Source organism: Podarcis liolepis (genome assembly GCF_965112155.1).
Source record: "Podarcis liolepis genome assembly, chromosome: 14".
In the NCBI taxonomy this organism is placed as follows: Eukaryota; Metazoa; Chordata; class Lepidosauria; order Squamata; family Lacertidae; genus Podarcis; species Podarcis liolepis.
The window spans coordinates 23912967-23934325 of record NC_139569.1 but is presented as its reverse complement, the minus strand read 5'-3'; the positions used below and the strand labels follow the sequence as shown (position 1 = coordinate 23934325).

The 21359-nt window shown below is 46.8% G+C and overlaps 1 protein-coding gene and 1 long non-coding RNA gene across 3 annotated transcripts in view; one reads left to right on the top strand and one right to left on the bottom strand.

Annotated features, from left to right (window-relative positions):
* Positions 1 to 20407, bottom strand: part of SYNGR3 (synaptogyrin 3) — a 35439-nt gene extending 15032 nt beyond the window's left edge. Inside the window, exon 1 of one of the 2 annotated variants that reach the window (XM_083474034.1) lies at positions 20166 to 20407. In XM_083474034.1, coding sequence (XP_083330160.1) covers positions 20166 to 20198 — 33 coding nt within the window. In that variant the 5' untranslated portion in view covers positions 20199 to 20407. Of the gene's footprint in view, positions 1 to 16053; positions 16502 to 20165 lie in introns of those variants that run through there. The other variant, XM_083474033.1, reaches the window with a different exon arrangement.
* Positions 5927 to 8322, top strand: LOC310692782. Its single transcript, XR_014518898.1, has 2 exons — positions 5927 to 6518; positions 7869 to 8322. It is a non-coding gene; the product is annotated as an uncharacterized lncRNA (long non-coding RNA).
* Positions 20408 to 21359: the final 952 nt, after the last annotated feature.

Below are 21359 nucleotides of genomic sequence, written 5' to 3'. Positions count from 1 at the left end.
TAAGTCAGGCCCCTGACACTTCCTGCGCTTTATCATTTCCTGCTATCGTGCTCTCTGCCTGCGCTCAGTCGGAGTCTGGTTCGAGCAATGTTATCAGATCCACTGCAGGATGCTGCTGTCCTGACCTGCAAAGTACTTCCATCTGAACAGAGCCCAGCAGAGGCAACAACAGCCTTGGTCAACCTGGGGCCCTCCAGATGTTTTGGACTACAACTCCCATCTGACACGTTGGCTGGGGCTGATGGGAGTTATAGTCCCAAACATCTGGAGGGCCCTGGGACAGCTAAGGCTGCAATAAAGCAGGACCAAAGACATGCAACTGCAGCGCCGGCGAGAGCAAGGAGGATCTCGCCAAAGCTGTGAGGCTGCCAGAAGGTGTAATCTTCAGCACTTTGTGATGATGGGTTTTTTCTTTCTTTCTTTTAATCTCATTTATAAATAATGCAGGAACATATTCCTCCCACCCACCCCCCCTTCGCTGCTGGAAATACTGACACCCACTTAAGGGAAACATGCGCAGCCTGCCAAAAAGCAGGGCATGTTTGTGCGGCATGAATAATGGAGGAGGTTCAGTGCCACACGGGGTTTCACGGCCAGTGGGTCAGTGGGTGGAGGGCACCCTTTCCACCTGCCACCCCATTGGCTCCAAACATCCTTGCCACTCTCTTGCTTTGCCAGAGGGACCATAAGAAAGAGTTCTCTGTATCTGCAAAATGGCAGCTTATCTATTATTATTATTTATTATTATTATTATTATTTAATGCATGATTTTGGTAAAGCAAAGGAACCGTAAGGTTGAATGCTATAACACGGCCGTCTTTCTATAAACACAGAATCAGAGTTGGAAGAGATGGCCCCAAGGGTCATCTAGCCCAATTGCCTAAAATGCCATCCAGCCTCTATTTAAAGGACAGTCCATCACCTTCCAAAGGAATCCGTTCCACTGTCAAATGGCTCTTACTGTCAGAAGGATTAGTCAGAATCTCCCTTCTTGTCATTCCAATCCACTGTTGTCCATTACTCCTTCTACAACATTGCTATTTTAGATAGTGTTATTACTCTGTTCCATTAGAAGCCATTAAAGAAAACAGAAATTGACAGAGCGAAATCTCCTTCTCACTCTGGTTTGCTGCTGCACAGAGCCTGGCGGCAGTTAAGGCACTGAATGACCATTTCCAAGCCAACAGCAGTAATTAAACCCTTTAGTAAACCAAACAGTAATTGTAATAGAGAGCTGTGAGTTCGCCATCCCTCTCACAGCACAGCGACCAGACGGAGATCTGGTCTCCCCAGAACTGAAATTCGCTTCCCCTCATCCTCCTATCTCTAGCCTTGAAGGGAGGACCATTCTCAGTGATTTGAGTGCTGAATCTTACTTCCCATTTACACTATAAAGCGCTCTCATACCTATCTCAACCATCCCGGATTTGGGTGGGATATCCTGGAATCACAGAACCCATCTCTGCTTCTGACTGGATCCAGGGGTGTCCTGTTTCAGCTCTCACACTCTGGGGTGGGACAACCGGTAGCCACCAGAGCATGGCCTTTGTTGAGGTGTCCAATGGGAAAGGGGGGGGTCACTGAGAAGGGGCAGGGAGGCGTTGGCGGGGTTTTAAGCGTGTTGAGGGGCCGAGTCATGTCCTGACTTTCATCAGCGGGACATTGGGAGTGTATGCACTGGGATACCACAGTTAATCCTGAGAGGTGCAGTTTGTTAAGTGTGCTGGGAGTGGTTAAGAGACCCCTCACAGGACTACAATTCCCAGAGGGAAGAGGGATTAAATGCTAAACCACTCTGAGATTTGCAGGTCAGTGAGGGGACTAAGGGGTCTCCTACTAACCCTCAGCACCTTGAACAAGCTATAGTTATCAGGATTGTTTTGGGGAAGCTAAAGCTGTATATTGAGCTAAAGGGGACGTGGGTGGCGCTGTGGGTTAAACCACAGAGCCTAGGACTTGCTGTTCAGAAGGTCAGCAGTTCGAATCCCCGCAACGGGGTGAGCTCCCGTTGCTCGGTCCCTGCTCCTGCCAACCTAGCAGTTCGAAAGCACATCAAAAGTGCAAGTAGATAAATAGGTACCACTCCAGCGGGAAGGTAAACGGTGTTTCCGCGCGCTGCTCTGGTTCGCCAGAAGCGGTTTAGTCATGTTGGCCACATGACCCGGAAGCTGTATGCCGGCTCCCTCGGCCAATAAAGCGAGATGAGCGCTGCAACTCCAGAGTCGGTCACGACTAGACCTAATGGTCAGGGGTCCCTTTACCTTTATATATAAGGCAACTTCCTACTTTCTTATTTAATATAGCCCTTATTCAGCTAGGAGGTCTAGAATCTTACTTTATTTTTACACTGCATGCAGAAGGTCACTTACTCAGTCCCTGGCATCTCCAGGTAGGGGGTACCCCCTGCCTAGAACCCTGCAAATCCGCTGACCATCAGTGCAGACAAAACTGAATTAGATGTAGTAATGGCATGGCTCAGTATATGGAAGGATGTTTCCTCTGTTCCACAGAACAGCCGGAAACTGTGAGTGCACGCAGATCTTTTCCCCCTCCTAGTGCTTCCTCCTCCCCAAGGGTAGCAGAGTGTGCCATGAAGAGTTAAGAGGCATTTGAATGGGCGGCAGGATGAGCGGAAGTGTGTTTTCATCCTCTTACCAGCCTTTCAAATTTCAATAGCACTTTTCAACGCGCTTGAGTGCTTACAACTCTTTATCTCCAGGAGAGGGAAGACTCCCAGGTGATCTTGTTTTAAAACCTTTGGTGCAATACCTAGAAAACTGACGTTATTTGTTTGCTTGCTTTGCTTAGCCCTGCAAAAGGGCTGGTGCAACCAGACTTGATGCTGCATCCTTTAAACAAAAATGTTTACATGTGAAAACTGGATTTTATAACCATCAAGCTTTTTAAAAAATAATAATAATGTGTATTTATATTGCAATTCTGATAACCATCAGATAGAGTTTCTAGAACAATTGGTGGACAGAAGGTAGATCAAAATCAGGTGGCAGAAACGCCTGAGTAGTCTATAATCGATCTCCCAATAGTACAGTGCATCATATAGTTTTTGCACAGCTCTACCCAATCTCTGAGCCATCTGAGATTTCAGGGAGCACAAGGGAATGAGGTTTGTGGAGTCTGTGGTGTCTTCATGTTATCTGGTGTTTCCACTTATATACAACCTGAGCATATAATGGAGGGGCTCACAGCATTAACACCCCAGAAGGTCTTGCTTCTTCCACAGTCACAGCCCTGGATTGCAACAGAAATCAGGCATGGCTTCTGCCTGCTTCTAGCCCAGCTCTCCCTCACACAGACTCAACTCTGGCTTTTGTCCCTCTTACCACCAGCCAGGGGACGCGGATGGCGCTGTGGGTTAAACCACAGAGCCTAGGACTTGCTGATCAGAAGGTCAGAGGTTTGAATCCCTGCAACAGGGTGAGCTCCCGTTGCTCGGTCCCTGCTCCTGCCAACTTAGCAGTTCAAAAGCACATCAAAGTGCAAGTAGATACCTTCCGGTGGGAAGGTAAACGGCGTTTCCATGCGATGCTCTGGTTCGCCAGAGACATGCTGGCCACATGACCCGGAAGCTGTACACCGGCTCCCTCGGCCAATAAAGCAAGATGAGCGGCGCAACCCCAGAGTTGGCCACGACTCGACCTAATGGTCAGGGGTCCTTTTACCTTTACCTTTACCACTAGCCAGGTGAGGGAGAGGACCCACTCATTTGCCCTCTGGAACAAAGCCACTTCCTTGGTTATACTAACACAACCATGCTTAGGTGATTAACCCAGGAAGAAGCTTGGCTGGCTAGTTCAACAACAGAATCCTCCATTATATTTGAACCCTTGCTGGAGTCAGGACCCCAAGAATTGCAATGGATTCAGACATCGTGCAGGCTAACCGCACCCCCCCCCGCCAACTCACATTATATCACTGTTTTATTTGAAATTTTTTTACCCATCCCTTCACCCTAAGGTCCCGGGGGCAACTTACAGCTATTTGAAATTCAATATTTAAAACACTTTGAAACAAACAACAATCACAAGAATAAGGAGGTTGCACACACACATATGAGTTCTAGGAATTCAGCAGTCATTGCCTACCCTCCTTTCAAGTTTATTTCCACCGCCGTTGTGAGTACTAGAAGTTTGCTTTTAAAATAAATAAAAGTGCAGATTCTCAGGAAGCTGGCTTCTGCATCCAGCGACACATCATGCGCTTCTACAGAATTGCAGCACTGCTTATGAGTGAGAATCAGAAGGCTAACGAGGATTCTAGTCCACATGACACATCCATGACTTCAATATGGAGCCGTTACTCTTGCAAAAGGAATTGGGGCTATGATGAAAACTAGCGGGGCTGTTATTTCAACAGAATGGAAAAAGGAAGAGGTAGCTTGCAAAGGGAGGAACAGCGGTGGCAGGGAAAGCCTCTCAACACCACCACCACCAACATCCTTTCTGTTATAATGGCATGAATGAATGAATGAATGAATGAATGCTGTAACATTTAGAAAAAAGTACAATAAAACAAACAACAATTTATTAGTTATACCTCACCCACCTGGCCGGGCCTCCCCAGCCACTCTGGGTGGCTCCCAACAGAATATTAAAAACACAATAAAACATCAAACATTAAAAACTTCCCTATACAGGGCTGCCTTCAGATTTTTTCAAAAAGTCAGACACAGTGGTACCTTGGTATTTGAACGGCTTGGCTCCCAAACAAATCAGCTCCCAAACACCGCAAACCCAGAAGTAAGTGTTCCGGTTTGTGAACGTTTTTCTGAAGCCAAACATCCGACACAGCTTCCGATTGAGTGCAGGAAGCTCTTGCAACCAATCAGAAGAAGCACCTTGGTTTTTGAACCATTTCGGGAGTCGAACGGACTCCCAGAAAGGATTAAGTTCAAGAACCAAGGTACCACTGTAGTTGTTTATTTCCTTGACATCTGATGGGAGGGAGTTCCACGAACTAAAACTACCACCAGGATGAAGTCCAGAAAGGTAGTAAAGCATAGAAAAAAGGCAAAGTGTTACCAGCACAAGCATCAATTCATCAACAGAGACTTTTAAGAGCAATTGAACATTAAGGGGCCTGCCAGTTGGCTCTTGGGGATGAGCCATAGCTAAGAGGCAGTGTGTGTGCTTTGGACGCAGAAGGTCCCAGGTTCATTCCCCAGCCTCTCCAAGTAGGGCTGGGAGAGACTGCTGTCGGAAATCCTGGAGAGCCACTGCCAGTCAGTGTAGACCAGGGGTCCCCAAACTTTTTAAACAGGGGGCCGGCCCTCAGACACTGTTGGGGGCCAGAGTATAATTTGAAGAGAGAAAAAATGAACAAATTCCTATGCACACTGCATATGTTTTATTTGTAGTGCAAAAAAAAAAACAAACCAGGAAAAATAATACAATATTTAAAATGAAGAACGATTTTAATCAACATAAACTTATAAGTATTTCAATTCTAAAAGCTGCTATTAGCTATAGAGAGCTTTTAGGGAGTAATTCTACATGCCAGTTATGCGCTGGTGGGGGGGGGTAGATATGCTGCTGCATGATATGTATGTAGCCCAGGGAGATGAGAAAATGCAGAAACTAAAAATGGAATACACCCACCCCCAATTCTCCTTGAAAACCACCAACTGGACTGCACCACTGGAAGTCCAGAGATCCAATCGAACTCATGACCACAGGGGTGGAATCCTAGTACACACCCCTGCACCACCTCATTCTGCCAACCTCTCCAGGAAGGGGTTCAAATGCCCTTATCTGTTCAGAGCCACAGTTCTGTAGCACAGCATTCTTAAGGAAAGGAGCATATCTCAGCATAAGGCCTCTTACTACATAGCTATCTGAGCAGAATGCCTGCAAAGACCACAGGAGTGCCTGGCATGCTCTGGTCCATGGGTCACGAGGAATCAGACACAACTAAATGACTAAACATCATCAACAACATTCTGGCTCAGATCCTCTGGCAAGGATGCAAGGGACCGATACATCTCCTTGCTAAGGGTGCAAGGGAGCCTAGGTACGCCTCTGCTGATAAGCCAGCTCTAGCAGGTAGCATACCAGCTGGACTCATTGCTCCTCTCTCACATCAGCCTTTTCTTCTGCCTTGCCCCATAACTGACTTGTACATGGTGATAGCAGCACCCAACCCACCTGGGTAAAGTCCCAAAGTTCTCATGTGCTCCAGAGGAAAATCCTTTCCTCTTAGATTCCTCTTGGCAGAATTCCTCCTTGCCAGGAGGCTGAGCGGGCGGCTTCCAATTGGCTGCAGGAAGCCTCGCCGCGCAGGGACAGAGCTTCCTGCAGCCAATCTGAAGCCTTGCCGCACGCTGAGGTAAATCCAGCAAGGTGAGGCGTTTCCGTTAAAAAGAGCCATCTCCGTGCGCTGAGGTAAACCCGGCTGGCGGACCAGATTTATGAGCCTGGTGGGCCAGATCCGGCCAGCGGACCATAGTTTGGGGACCCCTGGTGTAGAAAGTACTGAGTGAGATGGGTCAGTGGTTTTACTCTGTATGAGCCAGCTTCCTACATTCTGAGGTTCCTAGTTAAGGGACAGACTACAGCTGTAGGGGAATGCGAAGCTGCAATGCTTATCATGGACATGATGCCAAAACAAAACTTTACAACAGTAGCAGTCAGAGTGTCAAATAAGGACCTGGAAGAGGCCAGTGTTCTGGTTTCAAACTGCTTTCATTTATTGTATTTTATCTGCCCAAGCCTTTTTGAAATGTTTTCCTCTGCATAAAGCGACTGACAATTGTAATAATAATAACAGAAATAATAATAACAGCATTGTGAGTCACAGCTCAGGTGTCAGCCCAGCCCCAGCCCATCAGCTCCAGCGGGTAAGAAGCATTAAAATGCCGATTTTGCATGCAGAAAATGCATCATCCTAACATGGTAACATGATCCAAATCATGTTCAATAAGAAGCACATGAGCATGTTAATATAACTCACTTATCCACTTTTAAGTTACAAAATCTAGGAAGCAGCTGAAAATATTTAAAGAGGCATAAGAGATAAATTTTCTGTGCCAAGATGACCACATGAGAACTTTTAATGGCACATGAACACAGTCGGGCGGGTGCTCTGTCCATCCAGGAATCTGCAAAGCCTATTTTTTATCCTAAATTCTGCATTAAAAAAACAACAAACAAAAACCAGCCTGTGTAAGTAGTTCTGATATTGTAAGACAAAAATATTGCATTTTCTAGGATGAATCATTTTCCATTGGAACTTTAACTATTCTGGGGAGAACTTGGCCATAATCACAGCACACATTTAAAGCAGTATGATACCACTTTCAACAGTCATAACTTGACCCAAAGAATTCTGGGAGCTGTAGTTTGTTAAGGGTGAAGAGTTGTTAGGTGCTCCTTCCCCAATTCCTTTCCATGAGCTACAAATCCTAGAGTTCCCTGCAAAGAGGGACTGATTGTTAAAGCACTCTGGAAATTGTAGCTCTAGGAGGCAAATTAGGGGCTTCCTAACAATTCTTGGTACCCTTAAAAAACTGCAACTCCCAGGATTCTTTGGGTGAAGAAGAGACTGTGCACCCCAGTGTTTTCAATGTAGGGTGTGAATGTGGCCTTAGTGGGAACAATTCATGTTAAGTCAGCAGCTGCTGCACATGATCTGTGGCAGTAGGGTTCATTAAGAAAGGTGTCAAAACACCCTATGAGCAAATCAGGAAGAATACTCATTAAACTACTATCAGCAGGTGAGGCTATTGAGGTGCTGACACCAGGGGCTGCCTGGTTTTTCCTGACCAGCAACAGGGCCTTTTCAGTAGCGGTTCCCGGGTTACAGAATGCCCTCCCTAGTGATGCACACCTGTCTCCATCATTATTCACTTTCAGGAGGAGTTTGAAAACATTCCGGTTTACTCAGGAATTTGGTGGCAGCTGAAGAACGCTGTTCCTGTCAACCTCAAAATCACTGGATGGTATAATGTCTTTGCAATGGTACCTCGGTTTAAGAACAGTCCTGTTTACAAACGCTTCAGTTAAAGAATGGACTTCCGGAACGGATTAAGTTTGTAAACCGAGGTACCACTGTACTTGTAATTGCTTTTTGATTTATTTTTCTTAACCTTTACATTTTTCAATTAAAAAAAATGCTTTTGAAGGTAATTGTAACTCCTTTCTAACTTCAACTGCTTTTAGATGTTTTTAACCGTAATTGTTGCTGGAATGCTTTATTCTGTTTTAGAACGTTCCTGCTTTGTTTTTAAATTGCCTATCTGTTTGCCACCCTGAGTTCCTTGGGGGTAGGATATAAATTCAATAAATAAAATAGATAAATAAATAATAACACCCCATGAGCAAATTGGAATAAATGCTCTGATAACCTTGCAATCAAATCAGCAGAAACACTCAGTAAAACTGGAGGCAACTCTGAGCCTCCATGTAAGTTTTCTACGAATGCATCAGGAACTCAATAAGCCAGTCATCTGGAAGAGCTCTAGGGAAGGCAGGGCTCCTTCCTAGAGGACTGTGCTGCCTGTACTTGCTCCTTTTTCCTCAGTCTGCAAAATAGCAAAACAAACCGAAGCTGACAAAGTCATCCTAATGGCTCACTGCTAGAAAAATTCAACCCCGGCTTCCTCAAGCGCAAAGCCAGTCCCTCAACCAGGCACACACAAATCCAATTTGCAGACACCTCATAGGAAGCTCTGCCTTATTCTGGGTCAGACCACTGGTCCAGCTAGCTCAGTGTTGTCTGCACTGACTGGCAGCAGCCCTGCAGGTTTCAAACTGGAATCATTCCTAGCCCTGCCTGGATATCTTAGGGATCGAACCTAAGGCCTTCTACATGCACAGCAGATGCTCTGTCACTTCTCCAAGTTCCTCAAGTGCCCTTCCTTCAATGCCTCATTTCCCCCCATCCCACACTATTCCCTTATTCTCTCTCTCAAATGTGGTTCCACGACCCAGAATGGGTTCCACCCGTTTTCTAAACTGCATCACAAGCAAAGACGACGACTAGATGCTTATTCCTTTAAAATCAAAGCTCTCAGCAGTTCAAATATGTGCCCCCGATTCAAGGCACAATTCAGGATGGAAAAACTTTGCTTGGATAAGGCACTGATGCGGATTGGATCCCACCCCTCTCTCCTCAAAATGGAGGAGAAAGGGGAAATTGTTTTCTGCTGCTCCAGAGGGTAAGACCCAAACCAACGGATTCAAAGGACAAGAAAGGAGGTTCTGACTTTCTGAGGGTTAGGAGCTGCTCAACAGTGGAACAGACTCCCTAGGAAGGTGGTGGACTCTCCTTCCTTGGAGGCTTTTGAACATAAATTAGATGGTCATTTGTGAGGGATTTTTTTAAAGCTGCGATTCCTGCATTGCAGCGGGTTGGGCTAAATGACCCTTTGGGGTCCCTTCCAACTCTGCAGCTCCATGATTCTATGACAATGTGGCTGGCTGGCGTAGATGCCTGGTTTTGCTGCCCATCTGTTCAAGCTCCAGCCCTGCTTCTCTCCCCACCCCCAGCCCGCCGCCCCCACCACCTAGAAACATCTTGTACTGAACACAACCCCCAGGGAGATAAAGACACCCTCGATGATACTTAAAACACAAAACAAACTCGCGCAGACAGCAGTGGGGGAAGGAAAAGCAATTCTCCTAATGGGTGGAACTGTCTGCTTTTCTTTATTGTCAAGTATCAGAGGACAAATAAGGGAGCAACTCCCCGCCTGGCCAGGCCCCTCGGTTGCTGCCCGTTATTTGCTGCTGGTTGGCAGAGGAAAGGTGCCAGTCCTAAGAACATATGAGGCTGCTGGATCAAGGACAAAGGCCCATCTACTCCAGCAACCTCTTCTCACAATGGCCAGCCAGATGCCCAAGGGAAGAATGCAAGCAGGATGTGAGCATTCTCCCCTCCTGCCTTTTCCAGCAACTGGTATTCAGAAGCATGGCTGCCTTTGACGAGGGAGGGAGAGCAACCCTTGGGAACATCAGAAGAGCCCTGCAGTGCTGGATCAGGCCAAAGGGGGAAACACCTAGTCCAGGAACCTGTTACCATGGTGGCCAGCTAGGTGTGCGACAAACCCACAAGCAGGATTCAAGCACAAGAGCCTTCTCCCCCCTCCTGTGGTTTCCAGGAACTGGGATTCAGGAGTGTTGTTGTTGAGGAGGAGCCACTATCATGGCCAGTAGCTGTCAATGACCACCTCCTCCATCTTTTAAAGCCATCTAGGTACATGGCCATCACTGCCTCCTGTAGAAGGGAGTTCCATAGGTTAACTATGCGCTGCCTGAATAAGGGCTTTCTTTTATCTGAGCTGAGGGACGCAGGTGGCGCTGTGGTCTAAACCACTGAGCCTCTTGGGCTTGCCGATCAGAAGGTTGGTGGTACGAATCCCCACAACGGGTTGAGCTCCCGTTGCTCGGTCCCAGCTCCTGCCAACCTAGCAGTTTGAAAGCATGCCAAAAATGCAAGTAGATAAATAGGTACCGCTCCAGTGGGAAGGTAAACAGCGTTTCCGTGCACTGCTCTGGTTTCGCCAGAAGTGGCTTAGTCATGCTGGCCACATGACCCAGAAAAACAGTCTGCGGACAAACGTTGGTTCCCTCAGCCTGTAAAACGAGATGAGCACCACAACCCCAGAGTCGTCTGCGACTGGACTTAATTGTCAGGGGTCCTTACCATTTTTTATCTGTGCTGAATCTTCCAACATTCAGCTTCATTGGATACCCACATATTCCAGTGTTAGGAGAGAAGGAGAAAAACTTTTCTTGATCCACCTTCTCCATGCTGTGCACAAAGCTTAATTGGTGGTTAGACTATGCATGTGTTCACATGACTGCCTTTGAGCATAGATAAGTGTGTGGGGGGGTGTATGCGTTTCACAGCTCCCTCAGCCCAGCTGTTCACATCAGCACAGCTTCATTAGTGTTAGATTCATTTGAACACAGAGCGGGGTCTGTTCAAACCTTGGCTGGAGATTAGGAATAGATTAAGGACTCTTAATAGGTGTGAAACTAGTTTGAGAAACAATAATCCAATAGTAGTATTTCATAATGAAGTACAGGGCACGTATGCATTCTAGATAATGTCAAGTGAACAAGGATGGAAAAAACAGCCCTGGAAACACGGTGAGTACATAGTGTAAAGTTGAGTGTGGACACAGCCTGAGAATTCATACCGATTTCATAGAATTGTAGAGTTGGGAAGGGACCCAAAGGGTCATTTAGCCCAACCCGTCATGCAGAAATCCCAGATTTGCTTGCAGGGTAGCTGTATGACAATCAACATTGTCTAATTTCCCAGCGAACAACGTGGTGCCATTCAAATTCTGCAAAGCAAAAAACCAAGGTTCGTAAGCTAACAACAAACCATGGCTTCACATCACAGTTTGTTGTTAGCAGACAAACCATAGCTCAGCCACTGAGAAGGGTTTGCACATAACACAAGCCCAGTGTTTCTCAATCTTGGGTCCCCACAATTGCTGGACTACAACTCCCATCATCCTTAGCTAGCAGGGCCAATAGTCAGGGGTGATGGGAGTTGAAGTCCAGTAACAGCAGGGGTCTGAAGTTTGAGAGACTCTGCACTAACCATGACTCTAACAAACATGTGTATGGAAACCTGGAGAGCCAAAGATTGGAAAAATGAGAGAGAAAACGAAACTGAGAGATTCACCCCTCCATACTATTGGCAGTATGAAGTACCATGCAAAAGGATACTGAGAGGTCAGGGGGTGGACAAGCAGTAGCAGAGAGGGCCAGATTCTATGGGTGCTATCCCACTAAGTCATAGAACAGACAGATTAATATCACCAGCCTCAAGATATCTGATTTAATTGATTGCACTGGGTCTGCTCTGAGTACAACTAACATTTGGTATCACCCCCTATGTATCAACACTCATATCAATGTCTGACTAGAGTTCACGTGGTTTTAACCACATTGCTTCCTCCAGTCGTGTAAAACAAGGCCATACTTGTATTTTATTTCAGTTGGTAAAAAGCCCCCTTCTTTTTTTCTAAGTGAAAGGTTTATTTTCACATTGCAAACCAGGACTGCAAGGAAAAGCAGAATGCAAACTGTCACCACAAAGCAAACTGGGTTGGAATGAGGAAACATCCCAGGACTTTCCAGCTCTTATAGCGAGGCTTCCTGAAATCTCATATCGAAAGAACAACATGTTCAAGAGAGCTGCCATTCTCTCCAATGAAAGTGAAACCCATGAGTGGTTTAAGCTAATGCTCAGGGAAGACAATTCTTGCTCCAAGTCAGGGTCTGAAGATCTCAACCTCCTAGTCAAAAATAGGGTGAAAAGCACCCTGGGATGATTTCACTGCAACCCTGACACAAAATTACAGCAAAGTCCTTCTGGGACTCCCTGGGGTGGCTTAACCTGTCGCCCTCTGGACAATGTTGGGACTGCAATTCCCAGCAGCCCACATTGCCAGCGATCAGAGATGATGGGAGTTGTGGTCCAGCCAACATATGGAGGCCCACAGGTTAGCAACCCCTCTTCGAGGACATCGGCCACATTGGCACTATACATATAAAGCACTGTGCTGTCACTTTGAACAGTCATGGCTTCCCACAAAGAATTCTGGGAGCTGTAGTTCGCTAAGAGTTGTTGGGGGACCTCTATATTCCCTGCACAGAGCTCCAGTTCCCAGATTTGGGAAGAGAGATCAATTGTTAAACCACTTTGGGAATTGTAGCTCCAGGAGGGGAACAGGAGCCTCCTTAAGCTGTCACTTCCACACACTATATCTGCATAAATGAATGATTAAATGTCTTGGAGCAATCTTTGTCAGCCTCGTGCCCCCCCCCCCCCGATGTTTTGGACTGCAATTCCCACCAGCTCCATTCAGCATGGCCATTTGAGGCTACAACTCCCATCAGCACATCTGCTTTGCATGTAGAACATCCCAGCTTCCATCTCTGGCATCTCCAGGTAGGGCTAAGTGGCCATCATGCCGAGATGCTGCCAGTCAGTGTAGACAATACACTAGACGGACCAATGATCTGACTTGGTATCAAAGCAGCTTCCTGTGATCCTATCTGGAGGGCACCAGTTTCCAGAAGGGTTTATGAAAGGATTATGAATCTGTGTTAAGTGATATTATGAACATTTCCATGCACTGATGTGTGTCAAGGATTTCCTGAAAGAGACTGCAGTCAAGGAGATGATTCATGTTTTCCCCCGTGTACCAATGTAGAGAGATAGCTATATATACCTGCAAACACTTCGTGCATCTGATTAAGGTGATGCCACAAAAGCTCAGGCCGTAATAAACCATTTTTAGTCTTTAAGGTGCCACAAGCTTATTTCTTGCTGCTACAGACTAATTTGGCTACCTAGATGGAAATCAGGCTAATGTAGATACCTAGGGAAGGCATTCTGGGGATGCTCATATAGTAGTTTCAATGTTTATTATTGTCTTACATAGGCAAAGCCTTCCTCCAGATCAGTGTTTGGCAATCTGGTGCCTTCCAGATGTTTGGGCCTTTGGCTGCCATCGGTCCCAGTACCATAAGGCCGTGCTGGCTGGGGATGATGGGAGTTGTAGTCCAAAATGTCTGGAGAGTGCCAGCTTGGCAAAGGCTGCCAGATGCAAAAAACCTACTTGTTTAGGTGAATGTTTGCTCTATTTTTTTATTTTATCTGTTGTGTTTGTCTCTGATTTTATTAAACTGCTGTTGCTTGATTTGGATTCCATTGCATTTTAGGGTTGGATTGTTGTTAACTGCCCTGAGTGGGATGTTGAGCACCAGGAGAGCAGAATCGGAAAAAAAATCCCATCTATATACATGATAAATAAATCTAATTCTGTAGTACTGATGGGTCCTAAATCGGGAGAATCATAACTCAATAGGCTGGAGAGTGAAACACCCCATACGGAAGGTACTCAATAGCCACCTACAAAGTTATGAATATCATAAACTCTTCTAGCCACAGTCAGTCTGTTCTACTCCTCCGCATTGGGGGCAGAGGAGGGAGCAAGAAGACAGCACCCTTGAGCAGTCGCAAAGCTAGTTACACAGAGGCCTGATCGCCTCCATATTCCTTTGAATGGGGCTGCCCCTGCTGCTGCCTGTCCACATCAAGGCCTAGCTTTCTGGGGTCACGTGGCTGCTTCCAGTGAGATCTCGCAAAACTCTGGTAGCAGTGGCAGGGGTGGGCCATGGGATTCCCCTGCCTTAGGCAGCTGCCTCAGTCCACCACACACAAGTGGGCTGGTCCTGGCTGTAGCTCAGTGGCTGAGCATCTGCTTTGCATGCAGAAGGTCCCCGGTTCAATCCTGAGTGGCATCTCCAGGTATAGCTTTGATAGACACACCCTGTCGGAAACCCTGGACAGAAGCTGATGGTCAATCTAGGCAGTGCTTCCTGGGTTGCTATTCAAATCAGCCCTTTATTCAGACCAAGAGGACTGGAAACTTTACTTTTGGGGGAAAAGACTACTGATCAGTAGTTGCATACAGAAACATCAGTGGTAGAGCACTTGGATTGCATGCAGAAAATCCAATCTCCAGCATCCCTGGGTATGTCTAGGTAATTTTTATTTTTTTCTATGTTCAGCTTTTTCTCCAAGGAGCTCCAGGTGGTGTAAATGCTTATCTCCCTCCTCATCTAATCCTCACAACAACCCTGCAAAGTAGGCTAAGCTGAGAGTCAGCAACTGCCCCAAAATCACCAAGTGAGCTTCATGGCCGAGTGGGGATCCAAACCCAGGTCTCCCAGGTCCTAGTCCGACACTCTAACCACTATGCCATGGTGGCTCTCTAGTCTGAAACCCTCAGAGAGCTTCTGCTGGTTAGTGTAGACAATACTGAGTTAAAAGAGCTCAAAGAGTTAACCTCAATGTAGGGTGGTTTCCTATCTTACATTTAATCAATTGTGAGCAGCATAGTCGAGGTGGCACTGAGAACCCTCCAAAAGCCCGACAAGGCCCCTGATATTATAATACCAACTAAATAACAACACACCCATTGTATACACACATACACGAAAAAATGAGAGCGTCGTTGCCTTCCACACCACCAAGCCACAAGGCTCAGCCACAGCAAAAAGGGGCTGTGAGCAAGAGATGATTCTGCCCCTCCTTTGAACCGAGCCCATCTTGCTGTCGCCTTCCAGGAGAGCAGCCAGAACGGTCACCCAGCAGCCATCAAAGTGGGCAGCCGTGGTGCTGTTGCCCTCATCTCTCGCTTCCAAGAAGGCAGGAAGAGAGAGAAAAAGAAAGACAAACACAGCAGAAGGAAGCGTGACATCATTCCACACCCATCCCTCTGACAAGGGGAGGCCTTGCAGGTGGATTCAGCCATGCTTGCTTTTTTTCCACCAAGGCAGGTGGCGGGGGGGGGGGGGCGGGGAGAGAGAGAGAAAAAAAATGTCTCCTGGCAGAACGGTTTTTCAGTCCCAAACACACACACCTTCGGCTGTGGGTTTCAGATCCAGAGAAGAGCAGAGAGAGAAGTCTTTCCACACCTTCTGTTGCAAAGCCAGGTAGCAAAAGAGCAGATTGGCAGCAAGGGGAGGGGGTAGATCTATATCTCCTAGAGGGGCTGCAAAGAGACAACCTGACCAGAGGGGGGGGGGCGAGTAGGAGAAAATTAGGTGGGGGAGCAGACTTTTCCTTCAAGGCACACATGCATTCTCCCCTCCCTCCCCTGATGTGTGTGTGGGGGGGGGTGAATTAATGTCATTTAAAGAGATGGGGATTCTTTAGGCATTCCAGAAATAAACCGAGAAGCTGCCATACCACACGACCATTAACCCACAAACACGCCAGACGATGCAGACTCATCTTTCTTTTCTTCAAACCGATACGCCAAAAATAAAAAGGTCATTCCTCCCACCGCACCTGAGCGTTGCCCGCGCCCCTCCCTCCCTTCTCCTGCATGCACAATGTCTGCAACATAAAAATAATAAATTGGAATAACCCCCCCCCCCTAATATGGTGGAGGGGCGCAGCAGACGACGCCAAGGCTTGTTGACCTTTGGAGGGCTCTGAAAGGCCACGCGAGGCGTGGGTCTAGTGGCGAAGGGAGGGGGTGGCTTGGGGTGCGAGGCTTACCCCCGAAATGATCCTCAGGATCGTCTGAGGCCGCCGGAGGAACTCCAAGGGATCCACCGCCGCGCCTGCCCTGCCGGCTCCAAAGGAGGCTCCTTCCATGATTCCTCTCCAGGCGCCCTTTCTGCGGATCCCTCTCCTCGCTCGCGCGCCCTCCTTTCGCTTCCAAGCGGAGAAGAGAACAGAAAGGGAAAGCGGCGGCGCCTGCCTGGGGGGCGAGCGAGCGGCGGCAGAGGCTGGCAGGCAGCAAAGCGAGCCAGGCAGCAGGCGCGGGCGGGCGGAGACCCGGGAAGCTCGCGCCACCACCTGCCCGCTCGCCTGTCCGGGTTCAGCTTCTCAGCGCGCGCAGGCTTCGCTCCTGCTGCAGCGACCAACCTAGTGGGTGGGGTGGGTGTGGGTGTTGGGGCGGGAGGGGGGAAGCGATCATAATAATAGGTGGGGTGGGGTTGGGGGTTGGAAAGGTAATCAGAATATTAGGAGGGGGGGTAATCATAATATTTAAACGGGAAGCCCTGCAACAGAAACAACAGTAGCATCTTCAGGGGGTTGTGGCATCAGCAGCTTTTGTGGACTGCAGCCCTCCTCATTAGAGGCAGGAAACATCCAGACTAGTGTGCTGGTGCACTTATTATTCTTATTTATTTTTATTTTTATTGCTGAATTTATATACCACCCTATACCCGAAGGTCTCAGGTTCACAGAACAAAATCAGAATATGAAACCACAAAATATATAAGCAAAATAAAAAACAACCCAATAAACTCCACATTTTAAAAGAGCATAATTGTTGTTGTTGTATTTTGTTAAATTCATTGGGTGTTTTTCTCCAGCCAATAAATAGTTCTTGCTGGTAGTCCATAGGCCATTGCAATGAGGGCAAAATCCCTCTTAAAACAGGATTGAATGGATCCTCTGTTTAAAATGCAATCTACATTGAAATAACCCTAAAAAACCCTTCCTGGGGTCACTTTTTCAAGATTTAGCTTTCTCAAATTAGCCAGCTACCATAAGAGACCCACTGGCCATTCAGTTCAAGATTCTGACTTGCAAATATTGATATGATATCCACCATCATGATAATGGAACTCTCTCCTGCAGGAGGCAGCGGTGGCAACCAGCTTGGATGGCTTTAAAAAGGATTAGACAAATTCAAGGAGGAGAAAGCCATCAATGGCTACTGTCAAAAATTTACTTTGCCCAGGTTAAAGTAGCCTTGTGCTGATTTGTTTAATTAGTAAAGCCCAGGTGCTGTTAGTTAGGTTCTTTGTAGATAAGCTTGTGATTGGGCTGGCTGACGGCCATAATTTTTGCAGCTGCAAAAATATCCCCATGGTAACTCCTCTTTGTACGTATTAATGGGTAATTGGAATTTAGTTATTAGCTTTTCTTGTTTTTACACTCTCGGCTAAGAGTTTGTGCAATTGAGAAGCTTGCCTTATTTAAATAAACATAGATAGATAGATAGATAGATAGATAGATAGATAGATAGATAGATGATAGCTGGATTGGGTTTTTACTTCAAAGTTGCTCCATGCTAGATTCAGTTGCCTGTATTTGTTTTCTACTATAAATTGCTATTTTTATTCTCTCCTGGGCTGGAGAGGGCTCCCCCCCCCCTCCTTGACAGCTACTAGCCAGGATGGCTTTGCTCTGGCTCCACAGCCAGAGGCAGCAATGCTTCTGGGTACCAGCTGCTGGAAACTGCAGAAGGGGAATTCGGCTTGTGGGCTTCCCACTGAGACATATGAAGGGCCACTGTGAGAAAAGGATGCTGGACTAGATGGGCCATTGTCCTGATCCAGCTGCAGAGCTTTTCTTATGCTCCTAACATGTGTTAAAGTACACACACATAAACCACACATCTAAAGGATGTATTTATATTCTCCAGATGCTTCCTTCTTTTTCTTCCGCTCCTCCCCTGCCCTGTTTGGTGCACGCTTCATTTCTTGCCTACTGTTGCAGATCTCCCTCCCACCAAGACAGCTCCCCCCCCCCCACTTATTATTTTGCATTTCTACTTATCGGTGCTCCTTATTTTATATTTTATTCCGCACACCCATTCATCAGTTGCCTCCTGCAACTCGCAGTACTGCTTGCACCCTCGGAAAAGAGGGCATGTGACAAGAAGGTTCCTCCCAAGTATCTATCTATCTATCTGTCTGTCTATCATCATTCCTCCTCCAAGGAGCTCATGGCCCTCCCATCCCCCCTGTTATCCTCACAATGAACTTTTCAAGGTAGTTTATGCTGAGAGGTTGTGACTGGCCCAAGGTCACCCACTGAACTTTGTATGGCTGAGTGGGGATTTGAATCTGGGTCACCCAAGCCTTAGGTCAGCACTCTAAACACTACACCCCACAGGCTGTGTTCTCTTTTGGTTGCTGGCATTGCATGCCTTTTGTACACCAATTTGAGGTTTTAGATTGTTAGACAGTCCATAAGTATTTTGATAATAATTACAGAAGTATTAGAACTTTTGTTATATGTGTGAGATATAGAGCCCTGTGCCCAAGGTTCATCTTGTCCAACAGCCTCTGAATCTGGATGTTCCATTTGGGGACCTTGGGTGGAAGACCTTTCCTCCTCCATAAGTATGTCTAAAAACTAGGTAGGGCTGGGGAACCCTTTAAAGCCCTCTTGGGCAATCTTCCAGGGTCTTTCCAAAGGTTCCGTTCCAACTTTATGCAAAGTCCCTTTTGCACACTTTGAAAGCACTGTATCTATAGCTAAGAATTAATGTTCAATATTTACATGCCACAGTATCTGCTGTTCTCACAGCACTCAAAGCAGCTGACAAAACATTTCAAACACCAACCTAGAACCGCATTGAAAACCGTGACACATCTATAAAAAAACGAGACTGGGTTTGTTTGGGGGGTTTTTTATTTCTAAAAAGATCCAATCAAAGACAGCGTAAACCATCAAAAACAACTCAAATCAGTCCATTGGGAAAGCTTTCTGGGAAAGGCAGGTTTTGTTGATGGAACTCATCTCTGAAGGAAGATCGGATGCATCCCCTGAAGGAGGGAAAGTACTGAGCAGAGAGTTACAGTCACAGCCGGATGGACAGGAAGAAGGGAGAGCTTGTTCCATGGTGTGGTAGCTATCCGATTTGACTAGGCTGTGGGAGAGCTGGGCTCAAATCTCCACACAGCCATGAAGCTCACTTGGGCCTGCCACTCAGGCACAGAATGAAACATGAGACGCAAGAAAACACAAGGGATCTAAATCACACCCACCTCAAAATGTCACGGGTTCGTGGAGAGCCCCTCGCTGTCCACAGGGACTTTGCACTGGGCCTGTGGTGTGTGTGATGTCACCGCTGAAGAAATGAGAATACCAAGAAATGAGATGGGAGTTTTGCTTTGCTTTCAGAGGAAGCAGTGACTGGCCCTCTGTGGGCGGTAGGTTCCCCTTTTCCCATACCCCAAAGAAAGATAAGAAAGCCAGCATGGTGCAGTGCTTAAGAGTGCTGGACTAGACCTAGGAGACCAGGAGCCATTAAGCTCACTGGGTGACCTTCGGCCAGTCACTGCCTCTTAGCCTAGCCTACATCACAGGGTTGTTGTGAGGGTAAAATGTGGATGGGTAAGAACTGTGTATGCTGCCACTATAATTGCTATATTGAGAAGGGCAGAATATAAATACTACAACAGCCACAGTTCAGTGGTAGGGCATCTGCTTTGCATGCAGAAAGTTCGAGACTGGAGAGCAGCTGCCAGTCAGTGTAGACAGCACTGAGCTAGATGGTCCAATGGTCTGATTCAGTAGAAGGCAGCATTGAAGGGCTGCAACTTGGTGGTAGAGCACCTGTTTTGCATGCAGAAGGTATAATCCCCAATGGCATTTCCAGTTTGGGCTGGGAACGACTCCCTATCTGCAGTGTTGGAGAGCCACTGCCAGTCAGTGCAGTAGGCTAGATGGACTGAATGTCTGACTCAGGATAAGGCCACTTCCTACGTCCCCGAATAAAAAAAGATCTGTAGCAGCAGTTGCCTAGAAGCAGAGCTATGAATTAGAAAGTCCCCAAAGTTTGAATCTTGCCTCTAACCATCAACACAGCAAGTGGCCTCTGGTGAGCCTTTCCCTGCAATTTGGAGAAAATGCTGGCCTACCTGGCAGGACTGTCGTTCTGGATTAGGTGACATGTTCTGAACACTCAGGAAATAGCTAGATTTTCCTTCCACCCCAACTTGCTTCAATGCATGTTTATAGGCTTCTAACCCACACCAGCAGTCTCGAATACAGAATGAAGAAGTGTTAATTGTTCTAGATAATTCGTAAAGGAGGGATGCGGAACGTGACAATGTGGATGTTACCGCAAAATGCTAAAAGGAATCCTCCCCCCTTTCCAGGCTGCCATCCTAAACCCTCCTTTCTCAACCCCTCCCTCCCTGACATCATATTGATGATTTTCATGCCATAGATACTGATACCATGACAACTTTGACATCATTTCTCTGTTCTGGACTGGGAAGAGAGAAAAAGAGGGAGGGGAATTACACCCAGAATTACAACTGGCATCTGGATTCTTTCAAAGCTTGACTCCTGTTGTAACTCTCCCCCCCCCCCCCCGGCTGTACCTTGGTTTACCCTTTTGCAACAGACACATGCACAGCTTATAAATAGCACATATTTGAAGACAAGTCAATGAACAAGATGCCCATCTCTGGGGAGAAAGGAATAAAAATTATTCAAAATTCGTCCTTCCTTCTGATCTGCCCCTTCTAGGGTGGGGAGAGCTCTGCTGATTTCCTACCGGGGGATGGGGTGGGGGAGCCAAGAGGGGAATCTGAAAAAACGTCACTTGTAAGATTCATTAGTATGCCTTTAGGATTTTTCACTCTCTCTCAATTACAGGTGAGTCATCATCTCTCTGCATTTTTCCAACCGCCAGAGGGATAGGCAACATTCAGAGTTCCCTTCTTTAATGTCACCCACCGGCATAACACTTCCTTTAAAAAAAAAGAAAAAGGAAGATGTAACATGCATTGGTGGCAAAGTGGCAACCCTCAGGCTGAATCAGGGCACTGCTAAATGCAGGAATAGTGGAAAAAAACGAACAGTGCCTGATTATGGAATATTATTGAAATGAGCTGATGTGAATAAACCAAAGGTGAAGCTTAAAAGTGTGCCCATTATTCCACTAGTAATGGTGCTGAGACTTAAAATTAAGGTGTTCTTTCAGAAAACACATTATCCCCCCCTCACCCACTGATGACTTCTTGTACCTCAGCACAGGTGCTTTCAACCCACCTTCAGAGCCCTTGGTCTTCCCCACACCACACCCCGGATTAGGGTCTGGAAAT